At 69.6% G+C, this 19,801-nt stretch overlaps 2 protein-coding genes across 6 annotated transcripts in view; one reads left to right on the forward strand and one right to left on the reverse strand.

Moving 5' to 3' along the window:
• Positions 1–13,286, reverse strand: OS9 (OS9 endoplasmic reticulum lectin). Of its 5 annotated transcripts, none has more exons than XR_012577583.1 (16): positions 13,082–13,286; positions 10,055–10,225; positions 9,310–9,373; positions 9,137–9,213; positions 8,946–9,044; positions 7,935–8,136; positions 6,147–6,266; positions 5,977–6,062; positions 5,859–5,895; positions 5,030–5,118; positions 4,651–4,947; positions 3,292–3,673; positions 3,088–3,203; positions 1,440–2,172; positions 596–1,357; positions 370–531 (listed from the first exon to the last, which is right to left on the reverse strand). XR_012577583.1 is itself a non-coding variant. In XM_074530996.1 (14 exons), the coding sequence occupies exons 1-14, from the start codon at positions 13,244–13,246 to the stop codon at positions 376–378; spliced, it is 2,028 nt and encodes a 675-aa protein (XP_074387097.1). In that variant the 5' UTR covers positions 13,247–13,285; the 3' UTR covers positions 1–375. The 5 variants fall into 5 exon arrangements, 2 of the variants coding, with proteins under 2 accessions (XP_074387097.1, XP_074387096.1); XR_012577582.1 differs by having other exon boundaries at positions 596–853; positions 942–2,172; XR_012577584.1 differs by having other exon boundaries at positions 596–2,172; positions 13,082–13,285.
• The window catches only part of B4GALNT1 (beta-1,4-N-acetyl-galactosaminyltransferase 1), a 17,841-nt gene continuing 10,000 nt past the window's right edge, over positions 11,961–19,801 (forward strand). Inside the window, 5 exon segments of the mRNA XM_074530997.1 lie at positions 11,961–11,995; positions 14,803–14,867; positions 17,619–17,785; positions 17,787–17,827; positions 19,338–19,520. Coding sequence (XP_074387098.1) covers positions 17,624–17,785; positions 17,787–17,827; positions 19,338–19,520 — 386 coding nt within the window. The 5' untranslated portion in view covers positions 11,961–11,995; positions 14,803–14,867; positions 17,619–17,623.

Here is a 19,801-nt window from a genome sequence, read left to right on the forward strand (position 1 = left end):
CCGGGGCGACCTCGGTTTATTGATAAAAGGGGGGGGGGGGCGAACGCGACATCTCATTATGAGAGAGAGACCCCCCCGGGCCGGGGGCGGCACCGACGGCTCCAGCGGCAACAGGACCCCCCCCCAATTACCCCAATTACACACAACCCCCCCCCACAATCACGGGCACCTGCCCCCCCCCAGTTCATCCGTGTCACAAATGCCCGCGGTGACAGCACAGGCTCCCCTGGGGGGGCACAGTGATGCCCCCCAAACAGGGCAGGGTCCCCCGGGGTGTCCTTGGGGTGCCCCCTGTGCCCGGTGCCAGGGCAGGGCAGGGATGAAGCCACAGTTCCGGGGGGCCCGCTCAGGATTGAAGGGCTCAGCTTTGGGGGGTCAGAAATCTTGGTCCTCGGAGTCGGCGGGCGGGGGGGGCTCCTGGCGGCCCCCCCAGACGAAGCGGTAATTGTCCTGCAGCGCCTGCAGGCGGCGCCGCTCCTTCTGCGCCTCCTCCGTGCCCTGCACCTGCGGAGAGGGGCAGTCAGTGCCCACCTGGCATCGGTGCCCCTTCACCTCTGTGCCCTGCACCTGGGGAGATGGGCAAATCAGTGCCCACCTGGCATCGGTGCCCCTTCACCTCTGTGCCCACCTCACCTCTGTGCCCTGCACCTGGGGACAGGGGCAATCAGTGCCCACCTCACCTCTGTGCCCCTTCACCTCTGTGCCCACCTCACCTCTGTGCTCCCCACACCTCCGTGCCCTGCACCTGCGGAGAGGGGCAGTCAGTGCCCACCCGGCATCGGTGCCCCTTCACCTCTGTGCCCACCTCACCTCTGTGCCCTGCACCTGGGGCAAAGGGGGAATCAGTGCCCACCTGTACTCACTGACATCTGTGCCCCTTCACCTCTGTGCCCACCTCACCTCCATGCCCTGCACCTGGGGAGGGAGGAATCAGTGCCCACCTGGCATCTGTGCCCACTCCAATCCCCTCAGTGCCCACAGACATCTGTGCCCACTTGGATCTCTGTGCCCACCTCACCTCTGTGCTCTGCACCTGGGGTAAAGGGGCAAATCAGTGCCCACCTGGCATCGGTGCCCCTTCACCTCTGTGCCCACCTCACCTCTGTGCCCTGCACCTGCGGAGATGGGCAAATCAGTGCCCACCTGGCATCGGTGCCCCTTCACCTCTGTGCCCACCTCACCTCTGTGCCCTGCACCTGGAGCAAAGGGGGAATCAGTGCCCACCTGTGCCCACTGATATCTGTGCCCCCTGTCACCTCTGTGCCTGGCACCTGGGGAGGGAGGAATCAGTGCCCACCTGGCATCTGTGCCCACTCCAATCCCCTCAGTGCCCACAGACATCTGTGCCCACTTGGATCTCTGTGCCCACCTCACCTCTGTGCTCTGCACCTGGGGTAAAGGGGCAAATCAGTGCCCACCTGGCATCGGTGCCCCTTCACCTCTGTGCCCACCTCACCTCTGTGCCCTGCACCTGGGGAGAGGGGCAATCAGTGCCCACCTGGCATCTGTGCCCCTTCACCTCTGTGCCCACCTCACCTCTGTGCTCCCCACACCTCCGTGCCCTGCACCTGGGGCAAAGCGGGAATCAGTGCCCAGCTGTGCCCACTGATATCTGTGCCCCCTGTCACCTCTGTGCCCGGCACCTGGGGAGGGAGGAATCAGTGCCCACCTGGCATCTGTGCCCACTCCAATCCCCTCAGTGCCCACAGACATCTGTGCCCACTTGGATCTCTGTGCCCACCTCACCTCTGTGCTCTGCACCTGGGGTAAAGGGGCAAATCAGTGCCCAGCTGGCATCTGTGCCCCTCCCTTCACCTCAGTGCCCCCCTCATCTCAGTGCCCCCCTCATCTCTGTGCCCTGCACCTGGAGGGGAGGGAATCAGTGCCCACCTGTGCCCACTGATATCTGTGATCCCTGTCACCTCTGTGCCCACCTCACCTCTGTGCCCTGCACCTGGGGAGGGAGGAATCAGTGCCCACCTGGCATCTGTGCCCACTCCAATCCCCTCAGTGCCCACAGACATCTGTGCCCACTCGGACCTCTGTGCCCACCTCACCTCTGTGCTCTGCACCTGGGGTAAAGGGGCAAATCAGCGTCCAGCTGCCATCTGTGCCCACCTCATCTCTATGCCCACCTGATCTCAGTGCCCCCCTCACCTCCGTGCCCTGCACCTAGAGGGGAGGGAATCAGTGCCCACCTGTGCCCACTGATATCTGTGCCCCCTGTCACCTCTGTGCCCACCTCACTTCTGTGCCCTGCACCTGGGGAGGGAGGAATCAGTGCCCACCTGGCATCTGTGCCCACCCTGATCTCAGTGCCTCTCTCATCTCAGTGGCCCCCCTGACCTCAGTGCCTTGCACCTGGGGGAAAGCAGTGCCCACCTGATTTCAGTGCCCACCTGACATCTGTGCCCCTCCCTTCACCTCAGTGCCCCGGCCTTCACCTCGGTGCCCACCCTGACCTCAGTGCCCACCTCACCTCTGTGGCCCCTCCTTCAATCAGTGCCCACTGGGCATCTCTTCCTCCCTCCTCTCTGTGCCCATCCCACCTCAGTGCCCACCCCGACCTCTGTGCCCTGCACCTGGGGGAGGGGGGGGCAAATCAGTTCCCCCCCACCTCAGTGCCCCCGATCCTCTCAGTGCCCCCCCGACCTTACTGCCTCCCCCTTCACCTCAGTGCCCCCCTACACCTCAGTGCCCACCCCTCTGTGCCCCCCTCGACCTCAGTGCCACCCCCTTCACCTCGGTGCCCCCTCTGACCTCAGTGACCCCCTGACCTCAGTGCCCCCCCCACTTCATTGCTCCCCTTCATTTCTGTGCCCCCGTCACCCCCCCTTCACCTCAGTGCCCTCCTCACCTCACTGCCCCCCCGTACCCCACTTTTCCCTCCTCAGCCCCCCCGCCTGTGTCCTGCCCCCACCCTCTCCACCTCAATGTGTCCTCCCGTGCCTCAGTTTCCCCCCCCCATTCCCCAACCCTGCCGTGCCTCAGTTTCCCCCACCTCAGCCGTGTCCCTGCTTTCCCCCAACACCACGAATTCCCCTCCTGCCCACCCTCAGCTGTGCCCCCTCCCGCGCCCCCCCGCACCAGGATGCTGAGGAAAATCTCCTTGAGGCTCCGCGAATCCTCCTCCGACAGCCACTGCGCCCCCTCCTCCTCCTCGCCGCCCGCCGCCGCCGTCACGATCTTGATCTCGATTTTCCCTGCCGGGGGGGGGGGGGCCCGGGGGGGTTCATTTGGGGTTGGGGGGGCTCTCCCCGTGCCGCCCCCCACCCCAGCCCCCCCCAGTACCTTCAGCGCGCAGCCCCTCCTTGGCCAGCAGCTCCCGCACCTCGTTCTCCACCTGCGGGGGGCTCTGCTTGTCCCGGGGGGGCTCCTGCTTCTCCCGGGGGGGTTCCGGATCCTTGGGGGTGTCCCGGCTCCCGGCCCTGCCCATCCGCACCCGCACCCGCCCGTCCTTGGCCGGCCGGGGGCTGCTGCCCTTCCTCGCCGCTCCTTCCTCCTCTTCCTCCTCCTGCTCCTCTTCCTCCCTGCGGGCCCCGGGGGGGTCGCGGCGGGGCTCGGGCCGGTCCAGCCGCTCCATCAGGCGGCTCAGGGTGCTCGCCAGGGTCCGCGTGGCGCGGCTCCGGTCGAACTCGCCCTTGAGCCCCTCGGTCTCCAGCTCCTCCTCCACCTGCACCGGGAGGGTTCGGGGCCGGTTCGGCGGCCGGGCCAGCACGGACTGGAGCAGCGGGGCCACACGGGCTGTCCCCGGGCTGTCCCCAGCGCTGCTGGGCACCCCTGGCCATCCCATAGGGTCCCCAGCGCTCCCAGGGCCTCCCCGTGCAGTCAGGGGGTCCCAACCCTCCCAGGGGGTCCCCAGCACAGTTTAGAGGGGGTCCCAGCATGCTCAGGGGGGTCCCCGGTGTGGGCAGGGTGGCCCCACAGCCATGAGGGGCTCCCCATTTTTGGGGGGGGGGGGAGGCAGCCAACCCAGCTGGGGCTCCCCCAGTGCAGCCTGGGTGGGTGGGCCCAGCTTGGCCAGGGGGTCCCATCCCTGCCAGGGACCTCCATGTCCCAGTGCCCCTGTGGGGGTCCCAGCATGGTGAGGGGGGTCCCACTGTCCCTGTGGGGGTCCCAACCCAATCAGGGGGTCCCAGGGCTACTGTGAGGGTCCTATTGCCCCTCTGAGGGTCCCAGCCCAGCCAGGGGGGGGTCTTAGTGTCCCTGTGGGGGTACCAGCATGGTGAGGGGGGTCCCAGTGTCCTGTGGGGGTCCCACCCCAATCAGGGGGTCCCATGGTCCCTGTGGGGGTCCCAGCATGGTGAGGGGGGTCCCAGTGTCCTGTGGGGGTCCCACCCCAATCAGGGGGTCCCACGGTCCCTGTGGGGGTCCCAGTCCTATCAGGGTGGTCCCAGTGCCCCTGTGGGGGTCCCAGCCCAAGGAGGGGTCCCAGTGAGTGCCCCTCTGGGGGTCTTGCCCCAGCCAGGGGGGTCCCAGTGCCCCTCAGGGGGTCCCCAATGGGGGTCCCAGTGCCCCTGTGGGGGTCCCAGTACCCTGTAGGCATCCCAGCCCCATCAAGGGGGTCCTAGCCCCTCCAGGGGCCCCAGTGTGGGGTCCCAGCCCCTCAGGGGGTCCCCAATGGGGGTCCCAGCCCCTCGGGGTCCCCACCTCGCTGATGATGCTGTCGAACTCCTGCTCCATCTGGTTCTTCACCTCCTCCTTCAGCCTCGCCACCTGCTCCCGCGGCAGCAGCTCCAGCCCCGCCAGCAGCGGCCCCGCCTCCTCCTCCTCCTCCTCATCTTCATCCTCACCCTCCTCCTCCTCCTCCGCCGCGGGCGGGGCCTCGGGGCCGGGCAGGGCCTCGGGGCTGGGGGGCTCTGCAGGGCCCGGCGGGGCTGGGGCAGCCTTGGCTGCTTCCTCCTCCTCCCCCTCTTCCTCCTCTTCCTCGCTGGCCTTCTCCCTGGCCTGGGGCAGCGGGAGGGGGCTCAGGGGGAAACTGAGGCACGGGGGGGCCCGAGGGGGGGCACGGGCATGGGGGGGTGCCCACCTTCCTGGTGGTCTCCTTGAGCTCCTCGAGGAACTGCAGCAGGTCCCCGGGGCTGCGGATCACCTTGAAGTGGATCCTCCTGCGGGGGTCTGGGAGGGGGCAACGGGGGTGGCAGTGCCAGGGGGCATTGGGGGCATGGGGGGCACCGGGGGCACAGGGGGCACGGGGTGGGCAATGAGGATGGCAGTGCCAGGGGGCACCGGGGGCATGGGGGACATGGCATGGGAGTGACATAGGAGACATGGGGAGGGCAACGGGGATGGCAGTGCCAGGGGGCACCGGGGGCATGGGGGGCACAGGGGAACATGGGGGGCACGGGGTGGGCAACGGGGATGGCAGTGCCAGGGGGCACAGGGGGCACGGGGTGGGCAACGGGGATGGCAGTGCCAGGGGGCATCGGGGGCATGGGGGGCACAAGGGGGACAAAGGGGACACGAGGTGGGCATGGGGGTGGCAGTGCCAGGGGGAACGGGGGGGGCACCGGGGGGCATGGGGGACAGAGAGTGGGCATAGAGGGGGCAAGGGGGACACAGGGTGGGCATGAGGGTGACACGGGGGGCATGGGGTGGGCATCGGGGACACAGGGGGGCATGGAGGTGACGGGGGGCATGGGGGTGACACAGGGGACACAGTGGGGCATGGGGGACACAGGGTGGGCATGGAGGGGACATGGGGGACGTGGTGGGCATGGGGGACACAGGATGGAGGTGACATGGGGGACACAGGGTGGGCACAGAGGTGACACAAGGGACACAAGGTGGGCATGGAAGTGACATGGGGGACACAGGGGTGGCACGGAGGTGGCACAGGGAGGGCACCCAGGACTCACCAGCTGCCCGACCGCCGGCTGCCCTCGGGGATGGCTCCTGCAGGGAGGACACCGGGCATGGAGCAGGGCTCAAACCCCAAAGTGACCCCAGAGTGTCCCCAGGGCCACTGGCACTCACCCTGGCGCTGTCCTGCTGGGCACCGGCTGTGGCTGGCACCTCCTGCTCCCCGGCTGGCACATCCTGCGCTGGCTCTGCCTGGGTCCCTGGCACAGAGGGGACAGGGCTGGCACAGCTGGCACAGGGGACAGTGGCAGCGCTGTCACAGCGGGGAGGGGACAGGGCCGTACCCTCCGGGGTGTCCCTGGGTGCCCCTGGCGATGGCACCTCGCTGTCCCGGTCACTCCAGAGCCGCGTGTCCAGCGAGCGCAGCTCCTCCGAGATCTCCTCCACCTTGCGCTTGGTGTCAGCTGGGGACACACGGACACAGGGACAGCTGGGGACACACGGACAGCTGGGGACAGCTGGGGACACAGGGACAGCTGGGGGACAGCTGGGGACACAGGGACAGCTGGGACAGCTGGGGGACACAGGGACAGCTGGGGGACACAGGGACAGCTGGGGACACAGGGACAGCTGGGGGACACAGGGACAGCTGGGACAGCTGGGGACACAGGGACAGCTGGGGACACACGGACACCTGGGGACACAGGGACAGCTGGGGACAGCTGGGGACACAGGGACAGCTGGGGACACACGGACAGCTGGGGACAGCTGGGGACACAGGGACAGCTGGGGACACACGGACAGCTGGGGACAGCTGGGGACAGCTGGGGACACAGGGACAGCTGGGGACACACGGACAGCTGGGGGACACAGGGACAGCTGGGGACAGCTGGGGACAGCTGGGGACAGCTGGGGACAGCTGGGGACACAGGGACAGCTGAGACAGCTGGGGGACACACGGACAGCTGGGGACAGCTGGGGACACACGGACAGCTGGGGGACACAGGGACAGCTGGGGACACAGGGACAGAGGGACAGCTGGGACACCTGGGGACACACGGACAGCTGGGGACAGCTGGGGACACAGGGATAGCTGGGACAGCTGGGGACAGCTGGGGACAGCTGGGGACACAGGGACAGCTGGGGACACAGGGATAGCTGGGGACACAGGGACAGCTGGGGACAGCTGGGGACACAGGGACAGCTGGGACAGCTGGGGACAGCTGGGGACAGCTGGGGACACAGGGACAGCTGGGGACACACGGACAGCTGGGGGACACAGGGACAGCTGGGGACAGCTGGGGACACAGGGACAGCTGGGGGACACACGGACAGCTGGGGACAGCTGGGGACACAGGGACAGCTGGGGACACACGGACAGCTGGGGACACAGGGACAGCTGGGGACAGGGACAGGTTGGGGACAGCCCCAGCTCCACACTGCAGGGCACCAGGGCAGCCCTGGCACAGAGGGGACAGTGCCAGTCCAGGACAGAGGGGACAGGACCAGGAAGGTGACAGTGACAGCTCCAGGATGGAGGAGACAGGCCAAGACTGGAGGGGAGAGTGCCAGCCCTGGCATGGAGGGGACAGTGCCAGCTCTAGAATGGAGGGGACAGAGCCAGCCTTGGGGTGGAGGGGACAGTGCCAGGCTGGAAAGGACAGTGCCAGTCCCAGGCTAAGGGGACAGTGCCATCTCTAGGCTGGAGAGAACAGTGCCAACTCCAGAATGGAGGGGACAGTGCCAGTCTGGAGGAGACAAGGCCAGTCCCAGGATGGAGGGGACAATGCCAGCTTTGGGGTGGAAGGGACAGGCCCAGGCTGGAGGGGACAGTGCCAACTCTAGGACCGAGGCAGAATGCCAGCCTTGGGATAGATGGGACAGGGCCAGGCTGGAAGGGACAGTGCCAGCCCCAGGGGTGACAGTGCCAGCCTAGGCTGGGGTGACAGTGCCAGCCCCATGCTGAAAGGGGCCAGTGCCAGCCCCAGGCTGAGGGGGCAGTGCCAGTTCTAGGATGAAGGTGCCAGCCCCAGGCTGGGGGGGCAGTGCCAGCCCCGCAGCTGAGCTCAGTGCCAGCCCCAGGGTGGGCAGCCCCAGCCCCATACCCACTCCCCATGGCCCCTGGTACTCACAGACTTGGGCACGCACGTACTGCACGTACTGGGCGGGCGAGAGGGCGGGCTGGCAGCGGATGGGCAGCGGTGCCAGCCCCGGGGCAGGGCGCAGGAACGGGTGGTGGCAGATGCGCGTGGTGTGCACGGTCAGCACGTACTGGCACGACTGCGGCTCGTCCACGCGGGCAATGTAATCGCCCGTGCCCTCCTCGCACAGGAACTGCGGGCACAGCCCCGTGAGGGCCTGCCGTGCCCAGGGTGCCCCCCTATGCCCCTCTGTGCCCCCCATGCCCCTCAGTGCCCTCCTCACACAGGAACTGCGGGCACAGCCCCGGTGAGGGCCTGCCGTGCCCAGGGTGCCCCCCTATGCCCCTCTGTGCCCCTCAGTGCCCTCCTCGCACAGGAACTGCGGGCACAGCTCTGGTGAGGGCCTGCCGTGCCCAGGGTGCTCCTCAGTGCCCCCTGTGCCTCCCGTGCTCCCCCCATGCTCCCTGTGCCCCCTCTGTGCCCCTCCGTGCCCCCCATGCCCCTCTGTGTCCCCCCTGTGCCCCTCATGCTGCCTACCTTGCTCAGGCAGGGTGCTGTGACCCCCTGGCATCCCTGGTGCCTCCCCATGCCACCCCATGCCCACCTTGCTCAGGCAGGGTGCTGTACTCCCTGGCACCCCCTTTGGTCAAGCAGAGTGCTGTGCCCCCTCCATTCCCCCTGGCACCCCCAGTGCCTACCTTGATCAGGCAGGGTGCTATGCCCCCTCCATACCCCCTGGCAGCCCTGTGCCCACCTTGATCAGGTAGGGTGCGGTGCCCTCCCTGTGCCCCCCATGCCCATTTGATCAGGCACAGTGCTGTGCTCCCTGGCACCCCCTGTGCCCCCCATGCCCTCTGGCACCCCCCACACCCACTTTGATCAGGCAGGGCATGGTGCCCCCCCGTGCCCCCATGCCCACCTTGCTCAGGCAGGGTGCTGTGCCCCCCCCAGTGCCCAGGGTGCTCCTCAATGCCCCCCTGGCACTCCCCGTGCCACCCTTACCCGGACCTCGGCCTCGCGGGCACGCCCGGTCAGGTCGCAGCGGGAGCCGTTGACGTAGCTCTGGCTGTGGTAGCGCCTCAGCTGGTGCTGCTTGGAGGCCTGCGGGCACAGGGCGGGCACAGGTGGGCACAGGGTGGGCACAGGTGGGCACAGGACAGCCCTGCTGTGCCCAGGGCGGGGGGCACACCCACCTTGGCAGCCTCGTCGTCCCAGTCGAAGGCAGACTGGTAATACCCCAGCACCAGCACATCGCCCTTGATCTCCGACTCTGGGGGGTGGGCACACAGTGGGCACAGATTGAGTGGGGAGGGGTCCTCAGGGCCGCCCCGTGCCCGCCCCGTGCCCGCCCTGTGCCCAGCGTCACCTTCCAGGTGGTACTGCTGGATGTGGCGCCCGTAGCAGAACTCGTACGTCCACCAGTCCTTGGTCTGGGAGAGGGCAGGGGGTGAGGATGGGGCATGGCAGTGCCCCCTGGCACCCAACAGCACCCCCCGTGCCTCCCTGGCACCCCCTGTGTCCTTCCCATGCCCACCTTGAGCAGGCAGGGCGCAATGCCCCCCATGCCCCCTTAGTGCCCACCTTGAGCAGGCACGGGGCGGTGCCCATGGTCCCCCATCACTCCCCATGCCCCTGTGCCCCCATGCCCCCATTGATGCCCACCTTGACCAGGCAGGGCGCGGTGCCCATGGTGCCCATGCCCCCATGCCCCATTGATGCCCACCTTGACCAGGCAGGGCGTGGTGCCGATGCCCACCTTGACCAGGCAGGGCGCGGTGCCCATGGTGCCCCATCACTCCCCATGTTCCATTGATGCCCACCTTGACCAGGCAGGGCGCGGTGCCCATGCCCCCCATGCCCCAGTGATGCCCACCTTGACCATGCAGGGCGCGGTGCCCATGGTGCCCATGCCCCCCATGCCCATTGATGCCCACCTTGACCATGCAGGGCGCGGTGCCCATGGTACCCATGCCCCCCATGCCCCAGTGATGCCCACCTTGACCAGGCAGGGCGCGGTGCCCATGTCCCCCATGCCCATTGATGCCCACCTTGACCAGGCAGGGCGCGGTGCCCATGGTGCCCATGCCCCCCATGCCCCCAGTGATGCCCACCTTGACCAGGCAGGGCGCGGTGCCCATGGGCCGCAGCAGCTCGGCCACGCCGGAGCCGTTGTACCCGCGGGGGTCCCGGGGGGGTCCCGGGGGCGGTGCCACGGCCGCGGGGGGCAGGTGGCACTCGTAGAGCTGCTTGAACCGCGATGCCACCGTCACCACGTCCTGCCGCTGTGGGCACGGGGGCACCGGCTCAGGGCATGGCACCCTTGAACAGACCCTGGCACTCCTAAAGAGTCCCCCTGGCACCCCAGGGCCCTGGCACCCCTAAAGAGCCTCTGCAGAGCCCCCCCTGGCACCCCTAAAGAGCCCCCCTAAACACGAACCCCTGGCACCCCTAAAGAGCCCCTGGCACCCCAAAACACCCCCCAGGGCTCTGCCCCCCTGGTATCCCCAAACAGCCCCTCCTGGCACCACTAAAGAGCCCCCCCAGCATCCCTAAATACCCCCTGGCACCTCAGAGCCCCCCCAGAACCCCTAAAGAGCCCCCCCAAAGCCTCCCCTGGCACCCCTAAACACCCCCCGGGGCTCTGCCCCCCTTGGGGAGCCCCCTCTGAGGACCCCACAGACACCCCCGGGACCCCACAGACACCCCCATAACCCCACAGACACCCCCATAACCCCACAGACACCCCTAGATTCCCCCAGTGATCCCATAGCCCCAGAGAGACCCCACCGAGTCCCCAGAGACCCCAAAGCTCCCCCGATGACCCCAAACCCCCCACAGACCCTGCAGTCCCCCCAGTGACCCCAAAGCCCCCCAGTGACCCCAAGAGTCCCTCATTGACCCCAAAGCCCCCCTGGTGACCCCACGGAGACCCCAAAGCCCCCCGAGACCCTGCAGCCCCCACAGACACCACAGAGACCCCAGACACCCCACAGACTCCCTCAGTGACCCTGCAGCCCCCCAGTGACCCTATAGCCACCCCTGGCAATCCCAAAGTCCCCCCAGAGACCCTGCACCCCACCAGTGACCCCAAAGCCCCCCAGGAACCCCACAGACTCCCCCCAGTGACCCTGCAGCCCCCACAGTGACCCCAAAGCCCCCCAGTGACCCTACAGCCACCCCTGGCAATCCCAAATTTCCCCCAGAGACCCCAAAGCCCCACAGTGACCCCAAAGCCCCCCAGTGACGCCAAGAGTCCCTCATTGACCCCAAAGCACCCCTGGTGACCCCACAGCCCCTCCGATGACCCCGCAGAGACCCCAAAGCCCCCTGAGACCCTGCAGCCGCCCAGTGACCCCAAAGACACCACAGAGACCCCAAAGCCCCCCAGGAACCCCACAGACTCCCTGTGACCCTGCAGCCCCCCTGGTGACCCCACAGATTCAACCAGAGACCCAAAGTGCCCCCAAAGCCCCCCAGTGACCCCAAAGACACCACAGAGACCCCAAAGCCCCCCCGATGACCCCAGAGACTCCCCCAAGGACCCCAAAGCCGCCCAGTGACCTCAAGACTCCCTCACTGACCCCAAAGCCCCCCTGGTGAACCCACAGCCCCCACGATGACCCCACAGTGACCCCAAAGCCCCCCGAGACCCTGCAGCCCCCCCATGACCCCACAGACACCCCCGGTGACCCCACATCCCCTCAGTCCCCCCCCCCCCCGCCCTTCCCGCCAAAACAAAACAACCGCATCCGGCCCGGCCCCGCCCCGTCCCTGTTCCTGTCACACGGAGGGGGGGGCACAGGACGGGGCTCTGGACCCCCCCAAATCCTCTCGACCCCCAAATCAGCTGGAGGAGCCCCGGGGCCGTCCCGGGACAAACCGGGACAAACCGGGGCACCGGGTGTGACCGCCCCGGATTGGGGAACCGAAAGTGAAATCCCCGGTCCGTCCCTGCCCCCCCCGCACATCCGGAACATGTGCGGGCGGCACCGGGGGGGAAACGGAACTCACCCACCCCCCCCCCAGGCACGGAGCGGCACCGCACAGCGCAGGTACGGACAGACCGGGACACCGGGACCGACCGGGAACTCCCCCCGGGACACCGGGATCGATCGGGAACTCCCCCCCGGGACACCGGGACTGACAGGGAACACCCCCGGGACACCGGGATCGATCGGGAACTCCCCCCGGGACACCGGGACTGACAGGGAACACCCCCCGAGACACCGGGATCGATGAGCCCCGGCTGGGCTGAGCCCCTAACCGGGACCTTGAGCCCCGCGAGCCGCTGAGCCCCGGCCCAGGAACCTTGCCCGGGACTCCCGAGCCCATCCGGGGACCCCTGAGCCCCTCCCGAGCCACCGGAGCCGCTGAGCCCTGGCCCGGGACCTCAAGCCCGGCCCGGGACCTCTCGGAGCCGCTGTCCCGGCTGGGCTCAGACTTTGCCCGGGGCGCCGACCCTGCCCGGAACCCTCCCCGAGCCCCCGGAGCCGCTAAACCCCGACCCGGGACCCCAGCCCGGGATTTCGAGCCCTGCCCGGGACCCCCCGAGCCCCCGGAGCCGCTGTTCCCCGTCCCTGTCCGGGACCCCGAGCCCAGCCCGGGACATCTCCGACCTCGGCCCAGCGCCCCCGGCCCCGTTCCCGCCCCGAACGGGCGCTCCCGGCCCCTGCAGAGACCCCCGGCCGTGTTCCACTGCCCAGCGGCTGCCGCCGGCCCCGGAATGAGCCCCGGTGAGGAGCTCAGCCGGGGGCACGGGCCCGGTACAGCCCTGACCGGTGCCCCGGCCCCGGTTCAGCCCCAGACTGGGGCGCCCGGTTCAGCCCTAGCCGGTATCCAGGGCTCGGCTCAGCCCCTGAGCAGTTCCCCCGGTCTCGGTACAGGATCAGACCGGTGCCCCGGGGCAGTTCACCCCCTGAACGATGCCCCGGCCCCGGTTCACCCCAGCCCGGAGCCCCGCCCCGCTCCACCCCCGGACAGGTGCTCCCGGTCCCCCCCTCCGCGGGCGGCCCTCCTGACCCGCAGCCGGTGCCCCGCTCCTCAGCACCCCCATGGCCAGTCCGCCGCTCCCGGTAGAGCCCCCCGGACGCCACCCGCCTCCCCCTCCCCCAGCCGTTGGCTCCGGTACCGCGGCGCACCTGCCCGGCCAGCACCGGCTCGGCCAGGATCTCGAGGCCGTACTTGAGCTCGCTGAGCTCCTGCAGGTTGAGGGTGGCCCGGGCCCCGCGGAGGGGCCACCCCGGGCCGAGCAGCGCCAGCAGCGCCAGCGCCGCCACCGGCCCCGGGCCCCGCCGCGCCGCCATCTTCCCCCGCCGCCGCCGCTTCCGCTTCCGCCCGCACCTCCTCGCGCCCGCCCCGGCCCCGCTGCTCCGGGCCGCGATTGGTCCCAATCCCTGCCTGTCAAAGTCAAGAGCGGCTCTGATTGGTCAACGGGAGGGGATGACGCCACCCGTTGTGAGGCCGCGGGGGCGAGGTGGTTGCGAGGCCGCGGCCAGCGGCGATTGGCCGGAGCCCGCGCGGGCGGCAGCCAATGGCGAGGCGGGGCGCGGCCGGCCGCGATGACGTAAGGTCTGGCGGATTCCCATTGGCCGAGCGGGATGCAGGCGATCCCTGCACGCTGATTGGCTGAGAGCACCGAGCATCCCGGGGGGATCACGTGATTACCGGAGCCGGGAGGGGCGGGCTGGGACCCCGAGCGAGCGGGGCCGGCCCCGGCGCCATCTCCCGGCCCTGGAGCCCCTCTGCTGCCCGGTCTGCTCCTGACCGCGCCCAAACCCCTCCGAGCGCACCGGGATTCCAGAGACCCTCGGGACCCCTGAGTCCCCCGGAACCCCTGAGCTTTTAGGACCCCTAGGCCCCCCACGACCCCTCAGCCCCATCAGGTCCCCTGAGCCCCCAGGACCCCTCAGCCCTTTAGGACTCATCAGACCCCCGGGACCCTTCAGTCCCCCAGGATCCCTGAGACCCCCGGGACCCCTGAGACCCTCAGGATCCCTGAACTCCCCTGGACCCCTGAGCCTCCCAAGACGCCTCATCCCCCCAGGACCCCTCAGCCCTTTAGGAACCCTGAGCCCCCCGGGACCCCCTCCGCGCTTCTTCCCCCCCCGGCAGCCCCCCGAGTCTCCCCATCCCCCCAGCTCCGAGTCCCGCCCCCTCCCGGTGCCGGCCGAGCCCGGGCCGGGCCCCCCCCGTGCCCCCGGTCAATGGGGCCGTTGTGCGCCCCGCGCGTGGGCACAAAGCTCGGCCTGAGGCCGCCGCACCGAGGGGGCTGATCCCCGCCCGACCCCCCCCCGCCCCTCCCCCCCTGTCCGCCGCCTCTCCCCCCCCCCCAGCCTCGCCCCGCCCCTCCCGGGGCTGCGGCGGTGCCGTTCCACACCGGGGCCGCCGGGGGCGCCCTCGCCGCCCGCTCCGGTGCCGGTGCCGCTTGCGGCCGCGGAGCGCCGGGATCCGCCAGCGGAGCCAGGTAGGGCCGGGGCCGCTCCTGTCGCGACGTGTCGCGATGGGGGTGGATGGATGGCACCTGCCGTGGCCCTGTCGCGGCTGCGACATCGCCGCTTCTCCCCCCAGACACCCCCAGACTTTGCATCCCCCCCGGCATCCCCCGCATCCCCCGAATAGCCCCAGCCCCCCCTGAGCCCCGCATCCCCCGAGCCCCCCCGGTACCCCCAGGCCCCTCCCTGCCCCCCCCCGAGCCCCCCCTGGCACCCCCAGCCCCTCCCACGTCACGGCTGCCCCGGCCCTGCCTTTGGGGGAGCCCCGGGGGGGGCGGGGGCGGCCCCGGTGCGGCCACGCCCGGGGGGGGCCGGAGGCGATCCCGGGCTGTGCCCCCCCCGCCCCGACACCGTGCCCGTGTCCCCAGGCCGGAGCTGCGGGGGCAGAGCCATGAGGGAGGGCTGAGCCCCCCGGAGCTGCGCCCACCCCCAGGTGAGGGCACGGGGGCACTGGGGGAACTGGGGGGACTGGGAGAACTGGGGCCACTGGGGGAATTGGGGGCACTTGGAGAATTGGGGGCACTGGGAGGACTGGGAAAACTGGGAGATATTGGGAACACTGGGAACACTGGGAGAACTGGGAGAATTGGGGGCACTGGTTTGCACTGGGAGAACTGGGAGAATTGAGAGCACTGGGAGCACTGGGAGAACTGGGAAGGGATGGGGGGGTCCGAGCACAGCAGAAAGGGGACACTGTGGGGGCACTGGGATAAACTGGGAGCACTGGGAAACGCTGGAGGCAGAGCAGGGACTGAGGGATGGTGCACGGCACTGGCGGCACTGGTTTGTACTGGGAATCACTGGGAGGTTCTGTGGGCGCTGGTTTGTACTGGGAATCACTGGGAGGTGCCGTGGGCACTGGTTTGTACTGGGAGGAGTTGGGCTATACTGGGGGGCACTGGGAGGGGCTGGGCTGTACTGGGGGCACTGGGGGGGACTGGGCTGTACTGGGAGGCACTGGAGGGGCACTGGGATAAACTGGGAGCACTGGGAAACGCTGGAGGCAGAGCAGGGACTGAGGGATGGTGCACGGCACTGGCGGCACTGGTTTGTACTGGGAATCACTGGGAGGTGCTGTGGGCACTGGTTTGTACTGGGAATCACTGGGAGGTGCTGTGGGCGCTGGTTTGTACTGGGAGGAGTTGGGCTGTACTGGGGGCACTGGGGGGGACTGGGCTGTACTGGGGGCACTGGGAGGGGCTGGGCTGTACTGGGTTGTGCTGGGGGGCACTGGGGAGGACTGGGCTGTACTGGGGGGCACTGGGAGGGACTGGGGGACACTGGTGACGCTGCTGTCACTGGGAGAGGCTGGGTTGTGGTGGGCTGTACTGGGGGCACTGGGAGGGGCTGGTTTGTACTGGGTTGTGCTGGGGGGCACTGGGGGGGGGCTGGGTTGTGCTGGGGGCACTGGGAGGGGCTGGTTTGTACTGGGTTGTGCTGGGGGGCACTGGGAGGGACTGGGCTGTACTGGGGGCACTGGTCACTGGGAGGGGCTGGGTTGTGGTGGGCTGTACTGGGGGCACTGGGAGGGGCTGGTTTGTACTGGGGGCACTGGGAGGGACTGGGCTGTACTGGGTTGTGCTGGGGGGCACTGGAAGGGACTGGGCTGTACTGGGGCCACTGGTGACGCTGCTGTCACTGGGAGGCTCCGGGCGTCACTGGGAGGAGCTGGGAGGGGCTGGGTTGCCCTGGTGACACTGGGGACACTGAGAGGAGCTGGCCTGCCCGGGGGCACTGGTGACACTGGGGGCCCCGGGGGGCACTGGGGGCACTGGGAGGAGCTGGCTGTCACTGGGAGGGACTGGCTCAGCCCGGGGGCACCGGGGGGGCACTGGGGGGGGTTGGGTTGTACCGGGGGCACCGGGGGGGCACCGGGAGGGGTTGGGTTGTACCGGGGGTCACTGGGAGGGTCTGTTTTGTCCCGCGGGGGCCCTGGTGACCCTATCCCTGTCCCCAGGAAGGATGCGGGGGTCCCTGCAGTGACACTGGGGGGCACTGGGGGTCCCTGTGGTGACACTGGTGACACTGGGTGTCCCTGCAGTGACCCCGGTGTCCCCCTGTCCCCAGGCAGGATGTGGAGGTCCCTGCAGTGCCCCTGGTGACACTGGTGTCCCCGTCCCTGTCCCCAGGCAGGATGCGGGGGGCGCAGCGGTGACACTGGGTGTTATTGAGGGTCCTCCTGTCCCAGTGCCCCTGGTGACCCCGGTGTCCCTGTCCCCCTCAGACAGGATGCTGGGGGCGCAGCAGTGACACTGGTGACACTGGGGGTCTCTGTGGGTCCCTGTAGTGACACTGGGTGTCCCTGCAGTGACCCCGGTGTCCCCCTGTCCCCAGGCAGGATGCGGGGGGCGCAGCAGTGCCCCTGGTGACACCAGTGTCCCCCTGTCCCCAGGCAGGATGCGGGGGGCACAGAGGTGACACTGGTGACCCTGGTGACACTGGTGTCCCCGTCCCTGTCCCCAGGCAGGATGCGGGGGGTGCAGCGGTGACACTGGGGGGCACTGGGGGTCCCTGTGGTGACACTGGTGACACTGGGTGTCCCTGCAGTGACACTGGGGGGCACTGGGGGTCCCTGTGGTGACACTGGTGACACTGGGTGTCCCTGCAGTGACCCCGGTGTCTCTGTCCCCAGGCAGGATGCGGGGGGCGCAGAGGTGACACTGGTGACACTGGTGTCCCCGTCCCTGTCCCCAGGCAGGATGCGGGGGGCGCAGCGGTGACACTGGGTGTCCCTGCAGTGACCCCAGTGTCTCTGTCCCCAGGCAGGATGCGGGGGTCCCTGCAGTGACACTGGGGGGCACTGGGGGTCCCTGTGGTGACACTGGTGACACTGGGTGTCCCTGCAGTGACCCTGGTGTCCCTGTCCCCCTCAGGCAGGATGCGGGGGGCACAGAGGTGACACTGGGTGTCCCTGCAGTGACCCCGGTGTCCCTGTCCCCAGGCAGAATGCGGGGGGTGCAGTGGTGACACTGGTGACACTGGGTGACCCTGCAGTGACCCCGGTGTCCCTGTCCCCAGGCAGGATGCGGGGGGCGCAGTGGTGACACTGGGTGTCCCTGCAGTGACCCCGGTGTCCCTGTCCCCAGGCAGGATGTGGGGGTCCCTGCAGTGACACTGGGGGGCACAGAGGTGACACTGGTGACACTGGGTGTCCCTGCAGTGACCCTGGTGTCCCTGTCCCCAGGCAGGATGCGGGGGGCGCAGCGGGCTCTGTGCCTGCTGCTGCTGGCCTCGGCCTCGCTGGCCGCGCTGCTCCTGCACCTCTGGGCCCCCAAGGGCCCCCCCAGCGTGGATCTGCGCCGCCCCCCCCCCCGAGCGGCTGCCGCCCCCCCCGGGGCCCCCCGGCCGCGCCTACCCCCACGTGCCCTTCCGGGTCAAGGAGGAGGTCATGGAGTAAGGAGGGGCACCCAGGGGTGGGGGGGGCAATGGGGGGTACACAAGGGTGGGGGGCACTGGGAGGGTGGCACTTGCAGGGTGGGGGTATCCAAGGATGGGGGCACCGGGGGGGCACTCGAGGGTGGGGGCACGCAAGGGTACCCAAGGGTGGGGGGCACCCAGGGGTGGGGTGCACCGGGAGGTTGGGGGGCACCGGGGGAGCACTCAAGGGTGGGGGCACCCAAAGATGGGGGGCACCGAGAGGGTGGCACCTGCGGGGTGGGGGCACCCAAGGGTGGAGGCATCAGGGGCATGGGGCTTGGGAACCCCGGGGCTGGGGCATGGCAGCGAGGGGGGTACCCAAGGGTGGGGGCACCGAGAGGATGGCACCTGCAGGCTGGAGGTACTCAAGGGTGGGGGGCACCCAAGGGTGGGGGGCACCCATGGTTTGGGGCCTGGGAACCCCTGGGGTGGGGCATGGTTGGGGAGGGGTACCCAAAGATGGGGGTACCCAAAGATGGGGGGTACCCAAGGATGGGGGGTACTCGGGGCTGAGGGCACCCCAGGACGGGGCTGTGGCTCCCAGGGGGCACCCGTGGGTGGGGGCACCTAAAAATGGGAGCATCCCAGGGTGGGTGTTGGGGGCACCTGGGGAAGGGCGATGGGCGGTGCCAAAGGCGGTGCCAGGGGGGTCAGGGCTGGGGGGGGCGGCAGGGGGTGCCAGGTCGGTGCCACGCAGGGACGGGAGGTGCCAGGGCGGTGCCAGGGCGGTACCATGCAGAGACAAGGAGGGACAGGACGTTCCAGGGTGATGACATGCGGGAACGAGAGGTGCCAGGGCAGTGACACACTGCGACAGGCAGGGACAGGAGGTGCCAGGGCAGTGCCAGGGCGGTGCCAGGGCAGTGACACGTGGGGACAGGCAGGGACAGGAGGTGCCAGGGCAGTGCCAGCAGGGACAGGGAGGGAAAGGAGGTGCCAGGGCGGTGCCACGCGGGGACAGGAGGTGCCAGGGCGGTGCCCCATGGGGACAGGAGGTGCCAAGGCAGTGCCAGGGCGGTGCCACGCAGAGATAGGCAGTGACAGGAGGTGCCAGAGCGGTGTCCCATGGGGACAGGAGGTGCCAGGGCGGTGCCACCTGGGGACAGGCAGTGACAGGAGGTGCCAGGGCGGTGCCAGGGCGGGGACAGGAGGTGCCAGGGCGGTGCCCCATGGGGACAGGAGGTGCCAAGGCAGTGCCAGGGCGGTGCCACGCAGAGATAGGCAGTGACAGGAGGTGTCAGGGTGGTGCCAGGGCGGTGTCAGGGCGGTGTCCCATGGGGACAGGAGGGGCCAGGGCGGTGCCACCTGGGGACAAGCAGTGACAGGAGGTGCCAGGGCGGTGCCAGCGGAGACAGGGAGGGATAGGAGGTGCTAGGGTGGTGCCAGGGCGGTGCCCCATGGGGACAAGAGGTGCCAGGGCGGTGCCGCTCCCCGTGTCGCGGCTCTGTCGCCGCTGCTGTCGGTGCCAGCGGCCCTGTCGCGACAGGCTGCTGCCCAGGAACGGCTGCTCGTGCGAGGCGGAGGCCGAGGCGGGGCTGGCGCTGCCGCTGCACCGGCGCCTCTTCGGGCCCGGCCCGGCGGGGCTCGACTTCGCCAGCGCCTTCAGCCCCGGGGAGCGGCCGCGGCAGCTGCGGGAGCGGGAGCGCGAGTACCGCAACTACCGGAACCGGTGAGCGCAACCGGGAGCGGCCCCCGGGCATCAGAGAGCGGGAGAGACCCTCGAGACTCAACGCGGGAGAAACCCCCAGGAATCAGAGCGGGAGGGACCCCCGGGATTCAGCCCAGGAGCGACCACCGAGACTCAACCCGGGAGGGACCCTCGGGGCTCAAAACCGGAGCGACCCCCGGGGCTGAGAGCGGGAGAGACCCCCAGGATTCAGCCCAAGAGCGACCCCCGGGGCTCAGCTCGGGAGGGACCCCCGGGCTCAGAGCAGGAGAGACCCCCGGGAC

Source organism: Zonotrichia albicollis, chromosome 33, assembly GCF_047830755.1.
Source record: "Zonotrichia albicollis isolate bZonAlb1 chromosome 33, bZonAlb1.hap1, whole genome shotgun sequence".
Classification (NCBI taxonomy): domain Eukaryota; kingdom Metazoa; phylum Chordata; class Aves; order Passeriformes; family Passerellidae; genus Zonotrichia; species Zonotrichia albicollis.